General features: G+C 39.7%; 1 protein-coding gene across 6 annotated transcripts in view; it reads right to left on the bottom strand.

Annotated features, from left to right (window-relative positions):
- The window catches only part of mctp1a (multiple C2 domains, transmembrane 1a), a 131,301-nt gene that overhangs the window by 85,189 nt on the left and 19,543 nt on the right, over positions 1-26,569 (bottom strand). Inside the window, exon 1 of one of the 6 annotated variants that reach the window (XM_080309079.1) lies at positions 21,068-21,287. The exons of 4 other annotated variants lie outside the window; for them this stretch is intronic. In XM_080309079.1, coding sequence (XP_080165205.1) covers positions 21,068-21,109 — 42 coding nt within the window. In that variant the 5' untranslated portion in view covers positions 21,110-21,287. Of the gene's footprint in view, positions 1-309; positions 1,087-21,067; positions 21,288-26,569 lie in introns of those variants that run through there. One more of the 6 variants, XM_080309080.1, reaches the window with a different exon arrangement.

The following is a 26,569-nucleotide window of genomic DNA, read 5'->3' as shown; positions in this document are numbered from 1 at the left end:
TTTTTAGTCCAACTTAATTCTAGTCAACATCACAATCTGCTTGCACATATAAGATTGGACCCAAGAAATAGCTGCAAAAATGTTTCTCAATAAATAACAAATAAAGAGATTTCTGAATAGATCTCTGAAGAATAACACTATGTTACAAAAACAAAGGTTTGGGCTTTTTGGGGTCTTTTAGAAATGACATTTGTTTTCTACAACATCATTATACACTGAAAAGATAAAAATAAGAAATGCTCATGCTTTAGAAAATAATTACATAATATACAGTACGTCACGTGTAGTGTGAGCATAGAAAGCATGTACCCCCGTCTGCAGCCTCCAAAAATCCTGCTGCTGGAAAGGGTAATCTCTGTGGCTTTACACGTCAGTGCAGCTCTCCACTGTGACAGGAAATCCCCACTGGCTGTAAACGTGATTGGCCATAAAGCCCATTTGCAGGCCACATGTTGCACCAGGCTACGCTGAAATCCATGACACTTGCCTTTGTTTATCAGTATTTGGTACATATTATTCTACTACCCTGATGTATCTTGTGTGTGTGTGTGTGTGTGTGGGGGGGGGGGGGGGGGGACTTCTGTCACATCGCACCAGCTATCATACTCTGAGATGAAGCTAAAAATAAAGACAGAAAAATGCTAGTGGGCCACTGGGAGAATGAGAGAATGAGACATGCAAATAGGGAAAAAAAAAGGAGAAAATACACTCTTGAGCTTGTTCTGTATCAACAATGTCACATACAAGCTCTCCTTCCCTAACCAATTATATTCTTATCAACTTTTATTTCAACAACACCAATTTTCCTCACTTATATTTACACAGTAATCTGACTATATTACAGCACTATACACTCACTGGTAACTTCATTACCAGTGCACCTCTTTAGCTGCTTGTGAACTAATCCAATTAAGCAATCAAATGTAGACATGGTAAAGATCACATACTGAGGTTCAAACTGAGCATCAGAAGGTGGAATACTGTAAAGGTCATTTTAAGTGATTTTGAACATGACATGGTTGCTGATGACAGACAGGTTGTGATGGTCCCCGTGTCTCTCTGGTTGGCCCACGCTGGCTACAGGTTTTGTTATTGTTCGTTTTGGTTTTCTTTGTCTCCTCTCTTCCTGGGTGGAGCTCGTTACGGGCTCTCGCTCTTGGCCCACGCACCCGTGTGATGGTGTCCACCTGCGGCTGATCTGGCTGATTTCCCCAGCTGCTATTTAAGGCAGTGGCACAGAGCAGCTCACCGCTGGATCGTTGAACCACCTGAGTTCGTGCTCGCGGCATATTCAAAGAAGAATCTCTTACATGTATTTTGTTGTGGGACTAACCTTGAACTTCTGTCTGTAGATATCCCTCTTCTGGACCGAATCACTGGACCTGTCCAAGTGGGGCAGTGTGTGGAGTGTTGGAGCGAGTGCGGCTGAAGAGGAGTGTGTGTGGAGGAGCGGTGGCGGTGACTGAGTGGAAGAGGAAGCGTGTGTGTGTGTGTGTGTGTGTGTGTGTGTATGTATATATATATATATATATATATATATATATATATATATATATATATATATATATATATATATATATATATATATACATACATATACATACACACACATTATATAGTCAGGTCTTTCCCATCTTTGTGGGGTCGACCTCCTTTTGTTTGTCCTGCTTTCTCTTGTTTGTTTCAGTTGAGTTAGCTCCATTTTTCCCCACCATGACATTCTGTATTCTCCTGCCAGCTTTGTGCAGGGTGTTTTATTTTTAGAAGTTCTTTTTTTTTTTTTTTTGCATCCTGAAACTTTGTTTCCTGAATTTCTATCCTCTCTCTGGCAGCTTCTGTCATAGTTACTTATATTTTCTAGTATTTTCTTTCCACTTTAAGAAGTATCAACATATTCCAAAAATACAAATAGATCTTTGTGTTCCAAACAATAACTGAACACATGCATCAATGGCAAATATTATTACCAGTTTAACATTTACAGCAATAATTCACCAATAATTACTCAAATATGGCACAGTCTTCATAAAGAAGTCAAAGCCACAGTAACTGACAGAGACACTGGGTCCTGTGTAACACTTTGAGATAAAATCTTCTGTCAAAAAAGCAAAAAATGAAATATAATAAAATAAAAAACTGAGGAAAAGATAAATACAGACAGTGCTTTGGAGAAAACAGGAACCTTAAATAAGTCGAACAAAATAAATAGTTTGTTTTGTAACAGTTGTACCAGCTCAGTGAATACAGACTGACAGGAGTTTAAGCTGCACTGGGGTCAACGGTTCATGTAAGTCACTGAAATTGAACCGCATGTGTGCATGGATATAGCCAACAGGGTTGCACAAAAGATGTGGGGGTCGAACAACGTAACATTAAGCCCTTTATCTTTAAACGTGACTAACAAACAGTGACAAAGAGACACACAGAGGCACACAGAGTCAACACACAACGATTAAGAAAACAGTGGAAATCCTCGGTCATGCTGTGCCCAAGGAAAATGCCACTTCACATGTTGTTTTCTTCTTTGTATATGAAATCATACAAACACACACACTTGCACACACAACTGCAGAACACAGGGTTTAAATGATTTGCTGATAGCACTGCCTGCTTGAGTGAGCAACAGTACAGTACATGGAGTAACAGTCAAGTCTCTGTTAGAACAAAACAACCAGACCAAACCAACACACAAAGGTGCTGCCAAGTTACAACGCTCATTAAAAAAGACGAAAACAAACAGATACATAATGACGATCACTTTTTGTTGCATGTACAAGCTCACCATTAGCTGTTTCGAAAATAGTTTAAACCTAAAAATACCTCTTAAGTAATAAATGAAGAAAGTAAACTAGGATTACAAGATTTGCTGTCTTTTGTAAAATAGTAGGAGACATTTATGATGTTTGAACAAAATCTTAACACAGTGTCGACCAGAGCTAAGCCATGCTTTGAAGTACTGCTAAGATATTATGTAGTGACTTTTCTATCTGACAGAACATTAATACTACTGCTGCAAACAATTTTGTTTCTGCATTGGATGCATACCAACTTGGGATTCAGATTAAAACTTAAATCTAACCAAAAAAAACATTTTTACACTTCTGGTTTATGCACAATTACAATCTTGTGCAAAAAACAGGATTTGTGAAATCAGGGATGCTGCCCCCACAGACCATCTCTCTCTGCCTGGTGTGTGCAGCACATTTTTGGCAACATTTAAAATACGATTCGGTTATTGAAAAACACAGGTAGCGGTTTTCAATGGATTTTAAATGAACACGCCACATTGGTTTTACCTTGGTTTGACTTGCACATCAAACTGTGCTCGATTTTCAACCTTTTGAATGGGTTTTCCCGTAATCACTAGAGTATACACAGTGAGCAGTTCAGTCACTGCTGCTACTGATATGCTGCTAGCATGCTATTTACACCACTTATCCTGTGCAGCTTCTTTTAACTCTGCAGCTATAACAATGATGTTAGGGATCTAACAAAAATCTAATGATGTAGAAAAGTAATTCTGACAGGGAAAAGCACATCACTGCAGCATATTGTAGAATATTACAAGTAATGATGAACTAATGAGCTAATAATTGTGACAGGACTTTATTCTTTTGACTCTGTGTCATAATCCTGGAGCTTTGACCTCCAGCTGTGTCCTCTCTCCCTAATTACCTCATGTGTGTATTTAAGCTTTCAGTTTTTCTCAGCGCCTCTTGCATTTTACTATTTCCCTCCTAAATATTTCCCCCACGTGGCGCACTAGCTTTTCAGTTTATGCTCTAATTAAGGTTGTTCAGAAGTCTGTGTTTGAGGACTGGATTTTCCACTAAACGTGACACTCTGTGGTTTTAAATGAAAACATTAAGAGGAGGTATGGCTCACAAAGCCAGATTTTGAGTTTGGAAGCAACTGTTTTGTTTAGTGATCACGCTCCATCAACTGGGACAGACTCAGCAGAGAGAATCTATTTTCTGTTCTGTCCCCTGAATCCAGCAGAACTCGGGCCCTTCCCTCTAAACAAGCATTTCGGGTGAGAAACAATGTATATTCACAAAGACTGAAACCGCCATGAGGAGCGGAGAGAAGAAAAAGGAAAGACCACCAAGATCCATCACACTCCAGCTTCTCCATGTTTAATGACTCCTTGAAGCTGAGAGAGAACCAAAGAATACCTACGATGGCCTATTTTCCTGTCTCACTCTAGCCGCAGAGGACCAGCCCTTTCATTTCAGAGCAAAAGACAAAAGACAGTAGGTTTAGGAACGGTTTCATCATGAAGGGCATCAGACGTAAAACTGCCAGTTACATGCTGTGAACAGGGAGCAGCCGAAAGTAGCTTCTATACTGTACATGAATTAATCTTGTGTGTGTCTTTGTTTGTGTGTGTGCATGGATGGCATGGATAAGTGCGTTCCAGAATCAAAAACAATGTAGGTAACACAACTAAAGTTTTACAAATATTGATGCCATGTACTGTACATGTATTTCTGTTCCCAGTTTCTTCACAGCTACAAAATAGAGGAGAGCTGATGATACAGAATGCACCAGAGACACCTAGATTTAGACAGCTGGAGTTTACTGTACACCAGCAACCACCAGATACACACAGTGCAAATAGTGTGTATGTGTTGTTTACAGTCCTAGAGGATAGCACAGAGCTTCAGCTGAGCTCTGAGACATGCTATAATGCCACACAAACCACTTAGTCAAACGCCCTCACTTTCTATTGACTCTTCCCCACTTTAAGTTACAGTGCATCAAAACTCCCACTGGTCCATATATATAAGGCAGCAGCATGATCAGAGTAAAAGGCTCAGGAGTGCAAAGTCTATATAACAGAACTTAAAGTAAGCAGCTTAAAATCAATGACACTTTTGAACAGATAATTGGAAATGAACACAAATTTTTATCTTTAGAATTTGTTCTAAAGCGGAAACTTTTTTTTTTTTTAGGTCAACATGTTGCTCCAGAATCTCTGTTTTCAGTCTCAGACTTATAAAAAGAAAATAAGCTAAAAGCTCAGATGGCAACGTGGCAACCATTAATAGAAAAAGTCAACTGGTTGTTTACAGTGACTCATAACCTTCCCTGACACATGCACTCCGATATTTTGGAGCGTATCCTTCTATCTGGTGAGCTCAAACTATTTAGCGCAGGCCTGAAAGGGTCATATGACCATCTCCTGTCTGGAATCTTCTTTTTTACAAAGAAAGTGCTCATCCACGTCCTCCTCGGTGTCAAGCATTCTTCTAGTAAATGTGTATATATTTATATTATGTTATATTTCTGCATAAGGAAAACCTGGTCTCATAAAATCCCCCCAGATACTTCCCAGGCTCTGAATGAAACTGCCAGCTTCAATAAGCCAACTCGCATGCCATAGGTTTAAACATGTATGACAAAACTATGATAATTATGTGTCATTATTATCAGTCCCTCTGCTGCTAGAAGCTCATGTATCACGAGTGACACGGTAGGAAAGTCACGGTAATTTCCCATGGGAAAGGCTGGCCCAACAGGTGGGACGTTTAGGAGTTGTTGCTATAATAACTCCTTCCCACCAAATTTTAATAATACCTGACACATTAAGTACTACGCACCTGCTATGTATGCCAGTAATCAGAAAGTATCAAGTGAACTTTGCTCCTCTTGTTCCCTTTCATTAGCACCCCAGCCGTGACTTAAAATAGTTGCTGTTTACTGACACTGATGGTAGAGAGTGACATTTCACCGAACACTGTTTTATATATGACGTCGCTGTGCTGTTGTTTGAATCTTGAAGCGGTGCCCTGCAATTTAATCTCGACTGCCGTGTGAAATAAGAGAAACATGTCCCATCGGGAAAGATTTATAAGAGTTCTCGCTTCGCATTTAAAGGGCAGACTGGTAAAGCAACACAGCTGCTTAGAAAACTCCCCATGTGGGATATCAACCAGAGTCATATTTTTTTTCATCCTGGGTTGTATGTCATGACAGTGGTGTCTTTATGGAGGAGGAAGCCTGTGTTTAGCCGTGGGCAGTGTGTGGAGCCATGTGCTCATTTCTCACTGTGATGACAGGTAATTTCCAGGCTCTGCAGCCACTCCTGCATAAGAATAACCTAATCTTGCTTTGGCCATTAACAAGAAAGTTTATGGCAGTTCTTCTTCTCTTAGCAGAGATGCCACTTCTTTCTGTCCATTGAAATATTTCCATTTTTATTTCACCAAGTCCTGTCTGCACACTCACTTCTTTTTGACAACAGAGAAATGATCATCCAACCATCCATCTTTAAACTTAACTTAAGCTGTTGCGGGGCATTTATTTATTTTTATGTTTTTCTCATTATGCACCTCACAAAAGATAGTAAAAAGAGCAAAAAGTTCATTTTATTTGTGTCCTTAAGTATAGAGGCTTATTTAAAATGTAAGCAAGGAGAAGTCAGAATGGTTACTGTGCTACAGAAGTACTTCTTTTTCTGATTTTTCCTTTAGGAGTCACAACATCGGATCATCTCACTCCATTTGTCCTGTATATCCACTATTCCTCCTCTGCACATGTCCAAATCATTTCAGCCTTGCTTCTCTAACTAAGTCCCCAAACTGTTCAACCTGAGCTGTCCCTTTGATGTATTCATTTCTAATCTTGTCCCTCCTGGTCACTCCCAACAAAACTCTTAACATCTTCAACTCTACCACCTCCAGCTCTGCCTCCCATCTTTCTGTCTTTCTTTCTTTCTTTCTGTCAAAGCCACCGTCTCGCTAAAGGCTTGTCAAGCTTCCCTTTCATTCCTCCTGCTATCCTTCTGTCACAAATCACCTCTGACACTCGCCTCCATCCTCTCCTCCCTGCCTGCAGTCTCTTCTTTACTTTTATAGTGCTCTGTCTGTTGTTAGGTTGACCCCAGGTTTTTTAAATTATCCACCTTCACTACCTCTACTTTTTTGCATCTTCACCTTTCCACCTATCTCACTCATTCACAAGCATGTATGGTGTTTTGCTTCTACTGAGTTGTATTCTGTTTTTTCCTTGACAGCATACCTCCACCTCTGCAGACTCTGTTCCACCTGCTCCCTACTCTCACCACAGATTGTTGTCTGTGGACATCACAGCCTACAGAAACTCCTGCCGGACCTCATCTGTTAACCTCGTCACCTATTTATTGAGCAAATATGCAAATAGACTCAAACATGTATTTTGGTGAAGCAGGTTGTGTTCTGGGTCTCTTGGGGCAGGCAAAGCAAAGCACAGACAATAATCACTCTAACATTCACTCTTTTTCCTGTTTCCTGCATTTATGTGACGTACAAAAACGAAGTAAAGATTCCCAAATGTCAGGTTTCAGGAGCCATAGGAGTTAACAAGAATAAGAATTACTTAATTATACACACAATTAACTGGACAAGACCACAGAAGAATTCCAGCCACAGAATCTCAGTGGTGGTGGTGAGTAGACCGCTGTCATACTCAACGATACAATATGACACCTAGACGTCCAGTGTTTTATAAGTGGGATTTAACTGTATTTGTTGCCAGAGTGAATAAAAACTCTTGCTAACCACAAAATGATGGTGCTAAGCCACATGGAAAGACTGATACAGTTAAGGTAACATGTTCTTTGATTGGAAATATGTACATTTCTGTGCACACACTTGTAACTAACTTGGAAATATTGTTCTAAAAACATGCCTAATATTACTGAAGCCTGTAACTCTTGTCTACTATTTGTTTCCCTAAGAGCTTGAATCTGAGCCTTATGCAGGCATGTGAAAAAAAGCTACCTTAGTTTAATGTTTGAGAACAATTTGCAATTTGTTTTCCAAAGCGAACAATCCACTCTCAACCAGACACTCTCAGACCACTTTAGTTTCCTTGTTTCCTTCCCTGTTTGCACCCTACCTTTTAGCCAGTGCATTCACTATGCCCAGATCCCCCTTGTACCAGCCAGCATCCCCCTTTTAATATCAACCTGTCTTCCATCTCATCTCATTCACCTACTTCACTCTCCTGCCAGCTCATTCTCCATCACCTTCATTCTCTGCCATTACCTGCGAATCTTCCCACCTGCACGGCCACCAGTCTGCCTCAGTAACAACCTGCTTTCATCCATCCTTGATGTGACACATCCATTCTTTTACATCACATTCATCTCAGAGACAATAATAAAACTCTTAAACTGCTTCTCAGGTCTGTGCTCTGCATCTGCCATGCCTTTTCCCCAAAACGTATTACAGCACCAAAAAACATAATATAGCAACTCCCCCAGGGACAATTAGCTTTGATGCCATCACATATATAATTTGTACACACTGAATACAGTGGTTTGCACTTTCTACCCCATAAATCTGTGAACACATACGTGTACACTTGTAAATATGTACACATAAGGACAGGAAGGCTCTTGGTTTGCCAGTGCAGGCTGATGAATTGCTAGAAATCTGTCTTTTATGTACTTGATCTAATTATAGTCGATATGGGGGAGGGAAATTGTGTAGAAGAAGACAGGTTGCTTCCAGCTGTATGTACATATCTTCAAAGCCAAGTTGTTTTTCTGCAAGAAAGATCTGACACAAATGTGATTTGAAATGATTTGCAATATACACCGTGAAAGCATCACAATCACTTTCAACTATTTCAGCCCTTGTCTTGTGTATTTTGACCCACAGCAAAAGGTACAATTTGCATAAAGAAACATTAATGAAAAAAAATAATTCACAGCCAGAAACATGTTAAAGAAACTCAGGGGATGTTGAAACAATCCTTGTGACACCTTAAAATGTGATTACAAATTTGTGCATCATAAAAGGCTTTACATTGCTTATTGAATGTACACAGGAGGTATGCAAAAATATGGCATATTTCCATTCAGTCAGCTTTAGTCAAGATTGCAAATGTCAGCAGCTCACAGAATTCGTGACTGAATAAATAAAAATAAACAATTTTCTCCACTGCTCTCTTTCATCCTGCATTCTTTCTGTCTAACATTGCATTTCAGTATCAGTTACACGAGAACACATTTCACCTCAAATATAATAAACTAATTATTACTTTAATTAAAATATTGTAGATAAATTACATATACACATATTTCTCTTGCTCATCACACCATGGTAGTCACAAAACCTTGAAAAATGTACTTCATTAAACTATCTCAGCCCAGTAAGATATTCCATTAAATGCCACTATCTCGGGGGCATTACCGAGGCGCTCTTCTCCTGAGTATGTGCAGCCAGGTAATATGTAATGTGACAGAACACAGGGCCAGTGCAGTGAAGTGGGTAGACACCCAGTAGCCACTCAACTAGATAATGAGGTCTCTGCTGCTTCTTTTCTTAATAAGAGCCCAAAACTCCACTGCACAAAGAGCAAGCTTCTTCACTCTCTATCCTCTGACTAGGATAATGAATCTCTTAATTGAACAGAGATAATGCAGATGATCCTGATGATAGCTTAAACATTTACAGGTGTGTAAAATATTCGCTTTGCATTAATAAAAAACTTCATTATATCATATGGAAGCAATGCCAAACTTGTTTACAATTGAACTTGATTTTAATATGCCCAAATGAACCCCTGCCCCTCCCATTGTATTATCATGCGGCTCAAAAATGGTTTAATAGCCGGGATAAAGATAATTCTGTCTATCAGCTATGCATGTAAAACCCAGTGCAGAAGAGCCATAGTCACATAAATAGGCAATCAAATGATTAAGAGCATAATAAAAAGGTGAATGAGAATGGGTTTGCTTGATCTGTGTCAGTATTAGTTAAATGCATCAGTCAAATTAATAGATGAACACTAGAAATCCACTGACTGACTGGCAGGGGACCAGAATAGTGACCAACCAGTCGGCCCCCCATTTGTACAGTTAGAGCTGGTCCATTTCATGCATGCACATAGCATGTGCATAGCAGGCAAATAGTCACAGGGACAATTACAGCCACATGCTAACATCCTGCTAGCATGGTTGCTCCTCACTATGAGTGAAGACACAAAGCAAACCATGGAGGATTATTTGTAACAACAAACCTAATCAGATTCCTAAATCAGCCTCACCCAGCTGAACGTAGAAGCTAACAAAGGCAAAGTGGCTAAAGCTAACGCTATACAGCTCTTACAGTTAGCTACAAGCCAGCAGCTGTTTTTGAAGTAAAGCTTGTTTAAACACTTACTCCTCATGACATAAATGCTACATTGCAAGCAGTGACACCTTAACCTCACTTGTTTGAAATAGATTCACTCTGATAGGCTTTGGTAATTAATGATTGGCTCAGTTTAATCAAAACAGCCATTGTTAAATTCTCTAGGCAGTAAACTCTTCACTTGTTAAGTTCAGCAGTTGTTCAGATGATTGACTTCAGAGAATTATTCTCTTACGGTCATCGATATGCTTCGATCCACGACTGAAATCAATAACTCTTTATACGCTATGATATGAAGGAACTAGATGAATGAACACCCAAGAGGCGTTCATTAAGTAATGGCCCTTCTGGAATTGTCAGCAACCCAGCATTAATCTTTTAAAATTCAATGGATGCCATTACAAGAAACACATATTAGCAAAAGTAAGCTCCAAGCTATTGTTCAGAGTATAATGGATGATGAGAAAAAGAAAGCAGTTGCCTTGGAGGACTTAGCACGTTCTAATGAAAATATATTTTTTAAGTAAACAACACAAAACTAAAGAGAAATATAATGTCTTCAGTGATCATGAAGAACAATATGCCTGCATATGGGTCTTATTAAAAAGTGTCCAGTAGTGAAAAATCTAAATTAAACAACAACAGACATAGTATAGCTGCTCATCAAATTCTCAGAAGATGATCTCTTTAAAAAATAATAATAATAATTGTTTGGGCTCTACTGAGAGTTCAAGGTGACAAAAGCCTCAAGTCTGGCACTTTGACTTTCCTGTCAATCACAAAGTAGCCACACACTAAGGCACAGACTGCTCTAATACTGATTTTAAATAATTGTATTGAAGCTTGTGACTGACAGCATAAACTCTTTAACAAAATATATACTGAGGTCATAGGTCAAGTAAGAGATAGCATCCTCTTAGCAACTGGACCTCGTTTTGCATCAAGAGGAATCTCCCTCTGCTGGCCATTGGAAATAAAGCAAGTTAAAGGGACTTTCATGACACCTTGACGTAACATTTCTTTACAGTGTCTGGTTAATTAGAGCAAGTGGATTGAAAAAAAAGGGTGTGAAATTTAATTAGCCTCTTACTTAAAACTTCCTGCTGTCTCTCAATCTACACAGGGTTAATTATTCATAATTTTAGTACCTGCCAAAATTGGAACAGTAAATATTACTTGTTTCACTCAGTCTTTCTTTCTTTTGGATGAAATTATAAGGTTAATAAATTAGCTACATGCAAATAATATTTTAAAAGACTTAAACAAAAATATCATAGATGTTTGACAATGCAAGAAATACTCGAGCAAATCCCATTCCATTCTTGTTCCTTGTCTTTAACAACTGATCCAATCGGCTTGTCTACATAAATTTAAATTACACTCACAGTCAGGGGCGTACTTTCCAGGGGGGTTATGACAACACCCCCCCACCCCCACCCCACCCCATAGAATTATGAATCATCTTGCATAAATAGGCTGTTGATTTTCTTTACCCATTTCAATTATTACCAGCAAAACAGTTGCATGTTCAATCATCCGCGAACTTACCCACATTTATTTAGACAAAGATCTAAATAAATCTGATCTCTGTCTAGATCCCCCCCCAATGTTCAGCACAAAGTTATGCTGATGCTCGCAGTGGCCCTAAACTTCAGTGATAGTGCTACAGCACTGAGTAACTGGAGAAAACAGGAGTAGTGGAAAGTAGTGGCTCTGCTCAAAGCCTTGTTAATTATCAATAAATATCTTACATCAAAAAGTGATAACATCTCTTCTTTCCCGTTAGAGCCTGTTGACAAAATCACCATCAAGGAGAAGTACCCTTATGAGTCATTATATGCTTCTTGCCATAATCACTGTTAATGTCATCCTCAGTGTCCTCTGTATGCAACTCTACAGCTCTCATTTCCATACTCAGAACAATAACCCAGTTTCCATTATTCCTGCCAGCTGTGTCATGATCCTCCCTCCCAGTTGTACCAGATGTCAGGGCTGAGCTGCATGGCTTGGCCTACTTTGGGTAATGGTAGAATAGGTGGTCAACATTGAATCAGGAAGTATAAAGGAATCAGTCTCTTTCCAATCCTTTGCCGAGCAAGATTAAACTGCAGATCGTGAGTGTGCATTGATGTGCATTTATACAGCACAGGTCTGTGTTTAACAAATGTGGTCCAAAATCTATTCCTATCATTTCAAACATTTGAAAGCCTAGCTGAGAATATTACAGTATTATTTGATCATAGGGTTAAAGAGAAACTTAAAAAATAAGAGTCCGCTGCGTATTATGGATATTTTCAATGCTCCCTGCCTTGACGTTTATTAAATGTTGATCTGTTTGCTGATCATAGTTATGGCATCACAGGCAACAGGATCTAAACAAAGTCAATCACCCCCAGATCACCAGCAGCAGTAGCTAACACATCCCAGAGTGTTACTGTGGAGACATCTTCTTGTACCTCAAGGGAAACTCTCATTGGTGTGGATAAAAAGTGTTAAATGTGTTAACACCACATTCTGATGCAACTGTATTAACCTATCCTTGCTATGACTTCTAACACAAGGCAAATGGTGTGACAAATTACATTCACCGGAAGACTGACGGAGACAGACACAAATTTGGTGACTGTTCAGTCGAAATTAATGCAAGCGGAGCAGATTTCTTATCAGCTGCAACTGACAGTTCCACAACACAGCCACTCTCCATAAATAATGAAGAACAAAGGTCTGACAGGGAGACGAGGGCTGAGGACGTGAATCGAGTAAAAGGGAGTCACAGATTGAGTAAAGGTAGAGCGACTTCAAGAGCGTGAAGGATAGTGGTATCCTGAAATGCAAAAACAAAGATTTAATTTAAATTTAAAGATAAATAGAAGACACCTGAAAAGCTCTAAAGACTACATAAAAGTTAAACACAGGAAGATAGAGACAACCAGATACACCAAGCTGGTCACTTTTCCCTCCAGAATAATGTTGAAGCTTCAAAATAGGGCTACACAAAATATCATGTTACGGAACTAAAACACACAAATATTGGCGGCATGCGGAACATTAGCAGGTTTCCCCCATGTGTTTATCACCAGTAAATTTGGTGCATTGACAAACTGAGCCACGAGTGTCAAGTGCTGCTGACATTGCAGACAGACAAGCTGGTCGTCCTGCTGCCAACCCAACCTGTCAACCCACCAGAGACGAGTCAGTGCCAGTCTGAGATTGTGCTGACACGACTTCCAAAACAAGGCAAAGCAAAGCTCTGAACAGAGCAGAGCGGAGCACAACCGTCAAGAACACGTTGATCCAGAGCTACGTTTGCTGGCTCAGCGACTTTACAGCAAAAATAAACAAGCCAAAAACAGCGCTGATGTGCTTTTTTGACAAACCACACAAACTACACACTGTACATCATACTATACACTATTGGTCCCTGTACCAAATATCCGACAATTGCTTTTCTTCATCATTCGATAAACATCCCAGCATGTATTAGCAATATTTAACATTTAATTTAGCAGCAGAATCCTAAAATCGATGCTCTGATTAAAATGTTCACAGTAAACCAGTTAAATTTCTGCCTTATAGATTTTTTTTGTATTGTTGTCTCCTCATAAACCAACATTTTTCAACCTTAATATGACTAGACACGCTTTTTTCATACTAAAATAGAGCTGGACCGATCCGATATTACGTATCGGTCCGATACTGACCTAAATTACTGGATCGGATATCGGAGAGAAATAAAAAATGTAGTCCGATCCGAAGTATCACAAAATGACCTGACAAAACACCCTACTTGGCGTAACCCAGCTCGGCGCATCGGAGCAGTATGTGTCACGTGATAGAGCGGCTGTTGTCTCCCAGACCTGTCAGCAGTCTGTTGGAGCATTTGGAGCCTCGCTACATGCTTCCTAACCGCAGCATTTCATCTCGGCGAAAACTATCCTAGAGAAGTAAAGCAAGTGTGTAAGTTCATCCTTGAATGTTTGCATAGTATTTCCACGTTAAGCTTAACAACTGATATGTTGAGCCACAGCTGGACTGACCATCGGAGTTCCATATTGAGGTGAAAAGGAAGCGATTTGTCCCGTACTTCAGCTGGAATTAAAAAATAGACACAAAGCTGGAATTATTCCGTCTTTGCTGCTCAGTTGCATCTACTTCTTTCATTCACTCCCCCTCCCTCTCCTGTTATTACTTCAAACATGAAACTGATCAATGATCAGCTGATCGGCTTTTCTGCCACAAGTCTCGTCTTTCTTGTTTGTTTATCGCCCACTTTGCGCTAGAAACAGGAGACCAGCGGATAAATAACAGCAGCGCGTTAAAGGGTGAAAAGCTGTTGTTAAAATTTATTTAAGCTGATGTTTGCTGGAGCCAAGGCTGTAAAAGCTGCTGGTCATGATATCCGTTTGGATATGTGAGAGGGAAACATGAAGATGAAACCAGGAGATGTCGTTACTGAATCATCAGAGCTGAACAGGTGATGGAGAAACAGGTTTACCTTTTAGGTGACATGAATGAGTTGAAGGGAAGTTACGAACTGTTTCTGAGAAACAAATAACACCAGGATCCTTTTCTACGTAGCTGACGGCTGGTAACTGTGCAGGGGCGGCTCTAGCAAAGTTTTGCCAGGGTAGGGCATTAACAGGAAAAGGGGGGCACCAAGAAATATTTTTCTTTATTATGTCATTTAAAAACTTATAAATAAATAATTATCTGAATCTTACAACAAAAGTGGTCACCTGACTATCCATTATAGTATAAAGTAATATACACTAATATACACCCTAGTAAGCTATAGTCCTTTTTCCTTTGGGAAGGTACCATCTGTGCAGTCTGCAATTCTGTTGAAGAAAGATGTTGAATCTATTTAACTATTGTAGAAAAATAATTGATTATTGTGCATTTGTTTTACACTTGCATTAAATTAAGGTTGATTACATCGATTAAGGGAGGGGGGGTGGTTCCCTAATATTTTTGCTGGGAGTTGGCAACCCTAGTAGTTAGGTAGGTAAGTACTCTTTAAAATACCAGAATAGGGAGGATGATGTTGGTTTAAATTTATTGATCAGTGTTGCTGAACTATAAAATGTTTTGGGTGGAGTGTGTTTTTTGCACACAGGTGTAACAGAATAGAGATGGACCGATCCGATATTACGTATCGGTATCGGTCCGATACTGACCTAAATTACTGGATCGGATATTGGAGAAAAATAAAAAATGTAATCCGATCCATTAAATATCACGAAAGCACCTCACAAAACTTGCACCTCAGAACGTTAGCAGTCGGAGCAGTATGCATCACGTGATAGAGCAGCTGTGGCATGCCGGACCTGTCGGTGGTCTGGATAGCATGTGGAGCTTCGCTAGCAACCTGGCATTTCATCTCCGACAAAGTTATCCCCGAGAGAAGTAAAGCAAGTGTGTAAGTCCATCTCTGAATGTTTGTAAAGCATTCCCACGTTAAGCTTAACAAGCGACTGCCTCTCGCTCTCCGGCTGCTACTTCAATCATGAAACTGCTTAAATCAGCTGATCGGCTTTTCTGTCGCGAGTCCGTGTCTCTTGTTTGTTTTTGGCCCACTTTGCACCAGAAAGAGGAAACCAGCGGCTGAACAACAGCAGCACGTTTAAGCTTGATAAGCTGTTGTTAGAATTTATTTAATATTACTTTCTACTCGAGGATCTTTTTCTACGTAGCTGACGCTGGTAACTGTGCAGGGGCGGATCTAGCAAAGTTTAGCCAGGGGGGCCGATAGGGCATGAACAGGGAAAAGGGGGCACAAAGACATACTTTTCTTTCTTATTCTCATTTAAACTGTCGAGCTTTTAATAAATAATTATCTGACACCCAAAGTTTTAATTTGATGTAAAATGAATAGAAGTCAATTACTGTATATAGTGACTATTAAGTCTAATATACCCTAGTAAGCTATAGTACTTTTTACTTTGGGAAGGTACCATCTGTGCAGTCTGCAATTTTGTTGAAGAAAGATGTTGAATCTATTTAATATTTCTTGAAAAATAATTGATTTCTGTGCATTTTTTTTCACACTGCATCAAATTAAGGTTGATTACGTCGATTAAGCATCATGAGGTGGCGCGTGAGGGGTGGTTCCTTATTTTTTATTTATTTCTTTTTGTTGTTGCTGGGAGTTGGAACCCTATTAGTTAGGTTGCTTAATATTTACGCTAAGTACTCTTTAAAATATCAGAATAGGGAGGATGGTGTAGGTCTAAGTTTATTAGATTGATCAGTATTGCTGAACTATGAAATATTTTTTTTGTATACAGGTATAACAGAATAGCTTTAGTGTAGTTGTTGTTTTAAACTTGAGTATGAACTTGCAGACTTGCAAAATGCAGCAAGATATTTTAAAAAACAGTTTTGTTGATTAAAAAACACTATATCGGATTCATATCGGTATCGGCAGATATCCAAATTTATGATATCGGTATCGGTATCGGACATAAAAAAGTGGTATCGTGCCATCTCTATAACAGAATAGCTTCAGTCTCTTGTTTTTTAAAACTTGAGTATGAACTTATACAAAATGCAGCAAGATATTTATAAAAAAAAACTGTTTTATTGATTACAAAATACGCTATATCGGATTCATATCGGTATCGGCAGATATCCAAATTTATGATATCGGAATCTGTATCGGACATTAAAAAGTGGTATCGTGCCATCTCTAATCTAAAAAGAAAAAAATGTACTTCTTAGATCTTCTTATACTTTTTATACATGTCAGCATAAAAAGTATTTATCTCTTGTTTACATTATACATTCTGTGTGAAGTTCAGAGAACTCTAATTCCGTTATATCTCGAATCTTATCTTGTGTATCGTGGTTATAAGGGACATAACGACTAAACAAGCTAAACAAAGCACAGATCGAGTGTTTCAAGTGTAGACTAATGGGCATTTATTTGACTGAAGAGACGCCAATGAAATGCATTCTAGGGTTTTGTGGTTTTATGAAAATCACTCAGTGCTTATAGAGTATTTGAATAAATGAGGAAAATATCCAAAAATCTTTTTGTATTGTTAATTAAATGCAAACAGGTCTTCAATTTTGTTTTACATTAAATCACTGATGTGCTTGTTGTTGTGGACACCCTGAGATTCAGCTTGTTGTATATCATTACCAGCACATCTTGTAACAACGACTAATGAATAATAATAAAAAAAAGTATTCATGCTCCTTAATGGCACTGCTATTTTGGACTTCACTGTGTATTCATGAGCCTAAAAAGCACATTACCAGCACATGCAGGTCCTACACTGTCTTTTTCTTTAACTTGCAACTTGCTACTACTAAAGCCTGCTAGTATCAGCAACCCTCTCTGACATCATCATCTTGGAAGGATTGTTACATTTTTCAGAAAAGAATTCAAATGAGTGCAGAAAAAATGCACTTGCAATCTTTAATGCACTCCTGTGTTTTGTAGTTCCTTCAGTGAACAAGTATAATCTATCCAGTGAGACAGCTGTGGGATTAGCTTCTTTTTTTTGTCCTGGTCCAATCGCTTTCTTCTGTCCACCTTTTTCTCTACTCATTTAGATTATTCCTCTTTAGCTTTCTATCTGCCATTACCCCTATTGGCCTTGGAGGGGACGGGATGAGCCATTTGTCATGGATCCATTTAATGACATCAACATGATAAAGTGACAGTGTTTGACAAAGCATGGCCTCTCATCAGAACTGCTGGCAGCACAAACTCCCATCTCTCCATCTGAATCGTGATGCTAGATAGTTCTGGTCTGAGCAACATTTATATAGCTCATCTGTTTGTTTTTAAAAATGATCTGAAACCAAAGCAATCCACAGTCAAACAATAAGAGCTACAGTATTTAGCGTTTAACGCTACACCTCCTGCATGTCATCCAGCACCACCTGCTGTGTAAAATTTTAGGAACACTGACCAGATGGATCGGCATCACTTTTTATGTACCAGAGTCTCCATAGAAAATGTCTGTATAGGGTTATGAACCTAAAATACATAGAAGAGCAGAACTAGAGGAATATGTTTGTGACAATTATAGACAGCATCCAGTCCAATGAACCTTTAATTTCCAAAATAGATCAGTTTGTCTCTCTGCCAGCTAGTGTCATCCCTGCACACCACGATGATAGCGCTGATTAAAGACTGTGGTACCACCTCCACACTAGGAAGAAAACCAGCAAGCAGAATAAAAACGTCACATACTCCTTATTACCTTTGCTGCAAAAGCCTCAGACTGACATGTGAGACGAGGTGTAGACGGCATCACCGCAATGAGCAGGTGATGGACTGTGTATAAAGCAATATGCCAAGTGATGAAAAGAGACGGAAAAGCAACAGAAACTGTGATGCAGAGCAGCAGAGGGGAAGACGGGGAGGCGGTGGATTTATCTGATTCATAGAGATACACAAGCCTGGGAAACAGTTTAGACAATGAATTTTGCTGCAGTGAGTGAGAATATGACAAAAGCAATGAGTTTTTTTTCCTTTCCTTTCTGTGAAAATTGTTCAAATACCTAGGTGTCAAAAAGCTCCAAAAGGCAATATCAACTGAGCAGCACACCCACAGCTATTATTTGCATACACGGAGAAATAATTTTAGCTATTCTTCAACACACTTCACTTCATTCCACACAAATTATTTCAACAAAGAAACAATTCGCTACAAAGCTTAATTTACTAGCAATTTGCTATGTTCAGGGTGTTTGACTTTAAAGGTATGCTAACCACTGAAGCAGTGTGGCTATTTATTTTTGCACTGACTTATTCCCAAAAAATATACTGCCCGACAATAACAGTAGTAGCTAAAGAAAAGGAAGGATTTCTCCTCTCAAAGTCTCCCCGGGGGGGATGTTTACACCAGGGATATGCTGCAAGTGTTCATGGTTGCTGAACTCTGCTGGGAGCATTGACAGGTAATCAGTCATTGTTTGGAAGTTCTTTTAAATTATGAAACTCGATGTGGGAGTGAACATAGCACAAGCTGCTGATGAATGTGGTCCTGCAGCAGCAGCTTGACTGGTTGGTTAAAAACACAGGGTGTCGACACAGTACTAGTTTTTCCTTTAATGGATTTCAGAGCATCCTTCACACTCTAAGGATGCCGCTGGTACAAAACATGCAATCCATCGAAATGAAACCAGAACTATGTCTTATAAATCGAATCTAATCAGTGTGTCATGAATTAATAAATGTACAAAATTATAAGAGCATGTTCAACTGGATCACATGTGCCTATACTGTAATCATTACACAGAAATGCAATGAATGCAGTAAATAAAATGATAATATTAAAAAATGAACAGGATTCCACATTAAACTGTATTGTGAAAATTCAATTTAGCATCTAAAACATGATCAGCACCATCAGCTGGGTTTTTGATAAGATTACATGGTAGTGTTACTTAGAGTTACCACATAGAAACAGTGCTGGAAAGTACTAAGACAGCGAGGTAGAAAGCAAATGTGGAGATGATAGCATTTTTGGATTTTATACTATTTGCTTTACATCCATTTAATGCTGCCCATCCAGCTGTGATCCACGGCAAACCGGGGTTCTGTTTTTTTCCTGCAGCTTCCATTTTATTCTCCCTTCGATTCATATAAATTGACAGCATTGTTCATGCAGTAATGCAGTAAATTAAGTTTATAAAACAAAACCTAAAACTGTCTTATGAATTCTGCATTTAGCACCTAAAACTTCCACTGGAACTCCATAGTATGCATTATGCATGAGCTGCACTACTGGATGTGTGAAGCAACAGAACCTGCAGTCATCTCTTAGAAGGAAATTATTCTCTTTTTTCTGAATATGAACAACAGACAGCTTGAGGTGTGATGCAGAAATGTGAAAATCCCCTGGAGGCTTTTTTCTTTTACATCAAATGTTTCCTTGTCATGAACTGATCTTGGTCTTGTAAATTCATAAAAAACCTAAGCTCACAATCAAAGATTGCTTGTAGAATCTCTGCAACATATCCAGCATTGGTCTGATAAGAGGGACATCAGCAGAGAGAGTCACAAAGATACTCCCCATTAGAGCATTTTTCTTCCCCCTCCTCAGGCTATCCCCACTATTTTCACCTTCTGTATTTCTCGCTTTCCTCTAGTCTCCTTTCTTCCCATTTGTTCTCCGTTGCCTTGCCTCGATCCCCTCACTTCCCCCTCTCACATCTCATCATCCATCAATTGTGTTTTTCTCTCATTCAGAGCACGTTCGTTACCAAGCCCATAAAAATTAAGGAAACAAGTCTAAAGCTGCAAAGCTGCAGGGGGTGGAAGGAAATACCGAAACATTTGAACCTTTCTGTGTTTTGACGTTAAGAAGAGAGCTCCAGCAGGAGGATATCCCTTTTTTAAAAAAAACTGTTATCTCCTCTTCTCTCTCCAGTGAGTGACTAACAACACCGTGTGTCATGTCACACCGGCAGCACCAGCTCAGGTTCCACACTACTGGAAACTGGACACGACACACCCATTGCACCTCCGCCGTGCCACTTCCTACCACAAATAAAGCGCACAAACATGCACGAAAGCATATAGTTCAAAGATGGTCACTGCTGTCTTTTGGTAACGCTGAGCACACATTGTCGCGTAAACAAAGCAGCTACTCGGGTTTATGGAAATTCTGTATGAAAATGGGTTCTGAATGCAAATGGACAAACGTGCTGAAGTGATAGAAACATTTGGTTGGTGAACAACACATTTCCACATCCAATGATTACCACAGTCAAATCCTCAGGATGTGAATTACTCCTGGAATTAAAGAATGGTGCTTTACAACCACTATTTACCTTGGCACAATACAAGAGCATGCATGGGAAGCAAGAGGCATCAGTATATGGAAAAGTATCCCACAAGAAAATCAGCATGGAGAGTGTCAAAACAGCAATATGTACACATGTATTTATGCATCTCTGTGTGTGTGTGTGTGAATACCTACAGTAAGGCTTCGTCCCACAGCTGAGAGAGGCAGCGCTAACATCCAGACACTGAACACGCTCCGCTGTACTACTGCTGCTGCTGCTGCTGCTGCTGGCTTACGCTCCTCTGTGAGAGAGGCGCGCACACAAACACTGGCTCCCTGCGTATCGTGCTCATGAACACACGAATAGCAAAGGGCAACCAGCTGTGAGGCTCTCGCATACCTCACTCAGCTTCACAATTTATCATACTGCTCTGTCTGCCTTTCTCTATTGCTGTCACTCAGACACAAGACCGTGCAGAGATACTCACTGCAGAGTGCCTAAACTGCTGAGATGGAACGATACTAAATTAAGTTAACGTGGGGCACATCCAGGAAGACGGTACCAGCTGCTGTCTCCTTGTCCACAGATGTTTAGTCAGTGAGAGAGCCCGTTTTATAGTCACCAATCCCCTTAGCTGGACTTTAGTAAGGATTACACAGTAGTGTTATTCTGAATTACCACATGGAGACACTGACAGACAGAGAATCTAAGCTGTAGAGATGACAGCATTTATGGATTTCACATTAATTACTTTACAGAATCTCTCTAATTTGGAGCTGTGAGCCAAGGCAAATTGGGTTAATTGGCGTTCATTGGGTTTTGCTCAAGGTAAAACCAGAAGCCCCGCCCCAGACAGCTGCCCACATGTACACACTTTTCAGATTTTCTTCCTAGAATTTCATTTTATTCTCCCTCCCATTCATATTATTGGTATTGTTGCAGTATCAATACAGTATAATATTAAAGCACTTAAATACCCACTACATTCGTTTATTAAATAATACTCTTTCTCATCAGTGTGTAGCCCAGCATTAACAGGGCTTTACTAGAAACACAACTAGAATACTGCATTCACATATATCACCAGTATGGGGAGAACAATAGAAATCCCAGCTTATTTGTTCATGATAATTAACACCAGTGGTAGGAAATACAGTTATTCCATTACTGTAAAAATGTCAAATGAAGCATTAAGAAAGGACCAAGTCACTGTGAGGTTGCGCCAAGTCAAAGCATTTGGTCATGTAGACATGGTCAAGATCACTTGATGAAGTTCACTTTTCTTCCTCATTCCTGGTAACAGGAATGAGGAAGAAAGGTGATTTAAATGACTTTGAACATGGGATGGTTGTTAGCGCCAGATGGGCTGGTATGACTGTTTCATAAACTGCTGATCTACTGGGATTTTCCCACACAGCCATCTGTGGGCTTTACAGAGAATGGTCCAAAAAAGAGAAATTATCCAATGAGTGGCAGTTCTCTGGGCAAAAATGTTCTTTTGATGCCAGAGGTCAGAGGAGTCTGGTTCGTACTATGCAGAACAACATCTCTGAACACACAACACATCCACTCTTGAAGCAAATGGGCTAAAGAGGCAGAAGACCACACCGGGTGTCACTCCTCTCAGCTAAGAACAGGAAACTGAGGCTTCACAGAGGCTGACCAAAACTGGACAACAGAAGATGGGAAAAAAAACATTGCCTGATCTGCTGAGTCTCGATTTCTGCTGACATTCAGATGGTCTGTTAGAATTTGGCATAAACAACATGAAAGCATGGATCCATCCTACATCCTTGTATCAACAGTTCAGGTTGCTGATGACTGTAATGATGTGAGGGATATGCTCTTGGCCACAGCCTATCTGTGTATTACTGCTGACCATGTACATCGCTGTATGACTACGGTGTACTTGTCTTCTGATGGCCGCTTCCAGCAGGATAACGCACCATGTCACAAAGCAGAAAAAAATAAAACTGGTTTAATGAACCTGACTGCAAGTTCCCCACACTCACTAGATCTCAATCCAATGAATGTGCAGCCAATAAATCTGCAGCAACTGTGTGATGGCAACATGTCAACATGGACCAAAAGCAGAGTTTAGGCAGCTCTGAAGGCAAAACACAAAAGAGGATTAATCCTGCTACTAGCAATGTGTACCTAATAAAATGGCCGACCAGTGCATTTTGTCTTTTTAATTTAGGAATTTAAATTTTCAGTTATGAATTATGGATTTTTAGTAATGTTAAATATTATAATAGTCGTCAGACTTTCCCATAATCTGTTCAATTTAGAAACAGTTACTAGACTGACGCAAACAATTTCTCTAACGACACATAACTGTCTCTTAAAAGTGTGAAAAGTGTCATATGACTATCAAAAGAAAGTCATGGCAAATTTGAATAAGCATTTATTTTCTGAAAAGCAACAAAAGGACTAAAAACCAATTACCACCAATTCTGTAAAACTGCAACTTTTCTGCTGATTGGGGACTTATCCTTAGGACATGGTGCTGAGGTAATTTAGTTTTTTTTTTCTTTCACTCAGATAGCCAATCAAGGTTAACAGAAACAATTAAAACGGCCTTTAGAAAAGTTGCATTAATTAAACTATTTATTTGTGCTTAGTTCAGCAACACAGATATTCACACAAGATGAAGGAACTTTATTTATACAATTCAGTTCTATTGTGAGCACAGTACATTTTATGATGCAACCATGCCAGAATGCCTTACAGATAACACTATCCAGGAATGCAGGATATATGTGCTGCAATATTTAAGCTATAAATACTATACTGAAGTCCAATCTCTTTGCCGAGTTTCCCCGTCTTTTTGTTCCAGTACTATCCACAATGATTTTCCGCCTGCTAGCTATTCATATCACATATGCTTCTCAGTGTGAGCTATAAATCCACAGCAAAAAATAGAGACTGCTCATGGGAGAAACTGCAGAAAGGTTCACTTCAGTCAAAAAGTTAAAAAAAACAAACAACAACAACAGCAACAAAGAAATATGTAATTGTAAGAGGGTGGAAAAAGTGCGTCAATTCAGATGAAAGGTGAACCAGAACCAGTGAAAGAGGAGAGCTGGATTGTAGACATAGAAAATATTACACAGAAAACATTTGCCAGCAGCACTCAGGGTCACAACAAAGGAGGAAAGTTGTGACAGACATTAACTGTAGAATAGACTAAAATGATCCCGTAAAGGAGAGATGGCAATATAAAACTGTAGCACCCAATAGCACATGAAAGGAAGGAAATGCTGTGAGACATGCACAATAGAGAGTGCATACATTTTTTGATCTCTCTGTAGACATACAGGGTGAATGCCACGCCAGACAGGGGGCACAGCAGCAGGGAGGTGCCGCTGTGCTTCCTGCCACAGACAGCTCTGCAGAGTCACAACAAAACTCTGACAAGGCGGGCCAGTTTGTGCATGTTTGTGTGCATACGTGCTTGTGCATTGTGTGTGTGTGAGAGACAGAGAGAAAGAGAGAGAGAGAGAGACTGCACGTTCTTATGTTACAACAGAGTCAGACCCCAGGACGAGACAGCTGTCCCTTTCATGAGTGCTGTTGTATTAGCCTTGTTCAGCAGTGTGTCAGTCAGCAGCTCTTATGACTTTAGTTGCTGATTTCATTCTAACACAGCACACACACACGCACACACAAACAGACACACACCTCGCCCTCATAGGCATTAGCATGACGAAGAAACAGATAAAAAATTCATGGAGGTCGCTTAAGAAAAAAGCTACAACAAAGTAGTTTATGATGCCTCGCTGCACACCATAATGAGGCACATTTTCTTGAAGCCAAAGGAAATCTGGCAAGTTTAGGAATGACATAACCCAGACCTTATAAAAATAGCTGCACATACAGAACAATATGAGTAAGTCTGCACTTAAAGTTGTGCTTATATATGTCAATTTAGAGAGTATGTGACAATTGAGGCTATGCTCTTCCTGCTGCTCTTTAGCTGATAAACAATTTTACACACGAGCCCTGATACGACATGTGAGGCTTTTTGTCTTCTCCACACAATCATGCATGTATATGGCATAAACAAACACACCCATGCTGTCCATCTATCCTTGCTTTAATCTCCAATGTTGGCATCAACAAACCCTGCAGTGTTAACCATCTGTCTGCTCATTACTCACCACAAATCACTGAAGGCGTCCACACACACACACACACACACACACACACACACACACACACACACACACACACACACACATGTGTATCATAACATGAATTTAAAAAGATAAGACAAATATATACAAATGACAAAAGCTGTTCAAACAGTCTTTGAGTCTGCTGTAGTGTCTTAAATGCAAAAAATAGGAAGGTTTTTCAACAAGTAGTGGCACGGTGGCTTCTACTAGCAGGCAGGCAGATGGACAGGAAGAGAAGTGGAAAACATACAGATAGTCAGACAAGCTCACAAGAGACAATTATTTTTATAAGCTATGCCTCGTAGAAAGCTTGTGACATTTTCTCTAGAGTTCAGATCAATAATCAATTTAACAAGCTTAAAGCAGTAGCCACAAGTAGACTCTCTATGCAACTGCAGGAATCAGCTCATCTCTGTCCCAGCAGAAGCTCCAGATAAGATAAGATCCATGCATTCATTTTCTTCCGCTTTTCCAATTGAGGATCACGGGAGGGGCTGGAGCCTATCCCAGCTGTCATAGAGTGAGAGGCAGGTACACCCTGGATAGATCGCCAATCTGCCCACAGGGCTAACACAGAGAGACAAGTAACCATTCGCTCTCACATTTACACCTATGGTTAATTTAGTATCACCAATTACCCTAACCCCATGTACATTCCTAGACTGTGGGAGGAAATCAGAGTCCCCGAAGAGAACCCACACAGACGCATGGAGAACACGCAAACTCCACACAGAAAGACTGGATTCAAACCCAGCACTTTCTTGCTGTGAGGCAGCAACACCAACCACCGCCACGCTGTGTACGATTACGATATCTCAGATGCTTAGTATAACACACACAATTGTTTTCCCAGCTTTTGCTTTTCATTGTTCTCACTTTTAATCAGTTCTTTCTGCCTTTCCAGTCTACTTTATTTTGTACTATCATTTCTCAGATACAAGATTTGTCCCTGTGTTTGCTAACCTTTTAGAATCAAAGCAGGCTCTGTGAAATCAGAAAGTGAAAATCTTTGACAGCAACAACCTCTTGTGCAAGTGTGTCCTGGGACCACATAGGCAGCATCAACTTGGCATGCATGTGGAAGCATGGTGAGAACTACAAACTACAAACAGAAGTGCTTGAACCAGAACCTCCTCTCTGTGAGGTAACAGAGTGCTGACCGCTGAGACCATGCTGTCATGCTGCATGTGTACATCTTCATCAAAGTCCCTTCAAAAGTTATTATCTATGACACTTATTTGTTTTTAATTGTACAGATTTCAACTATGGCACACAAAAAACAACTTTTCTCACCTGACACTGATTTCCACAGTGCTAGTGTAAATCTATGCAGTCAGTCATACAGCTGTACCTTTTCCTGGGATTGATGGATATAAGGTGGTCTGTTTCCAAATTAAAAAAATTAAAATAATCACAACTAATATAGATTTATGGCACGGTATATCCCTCCCACTAGCTGGTTTTCTTAACGGCGCCTTGATAATTTTTTGAGCTGTCATTACATCACATTAAGAA

Source organism: Astatotilapia calliptera, chromosome 12 (assembly GCF_964374335.1).
Source record: "Astatotilapia calliptera chromosome 12, fAstCal68.1, whole genome shotgun sequence".
Classification (NCBI taxonomy): domain Eukaryota; kingdom Metazoa; phylum Chordata; class Actinopteri; order Cichliformes; family Cichlidae; genus Astatotilapia; species Astatotilapia calliptera.
Note: the sequence above shows the minus strand (reverse complement) of the source record. Positions and strands in the feature narration are given on the sequence as shown.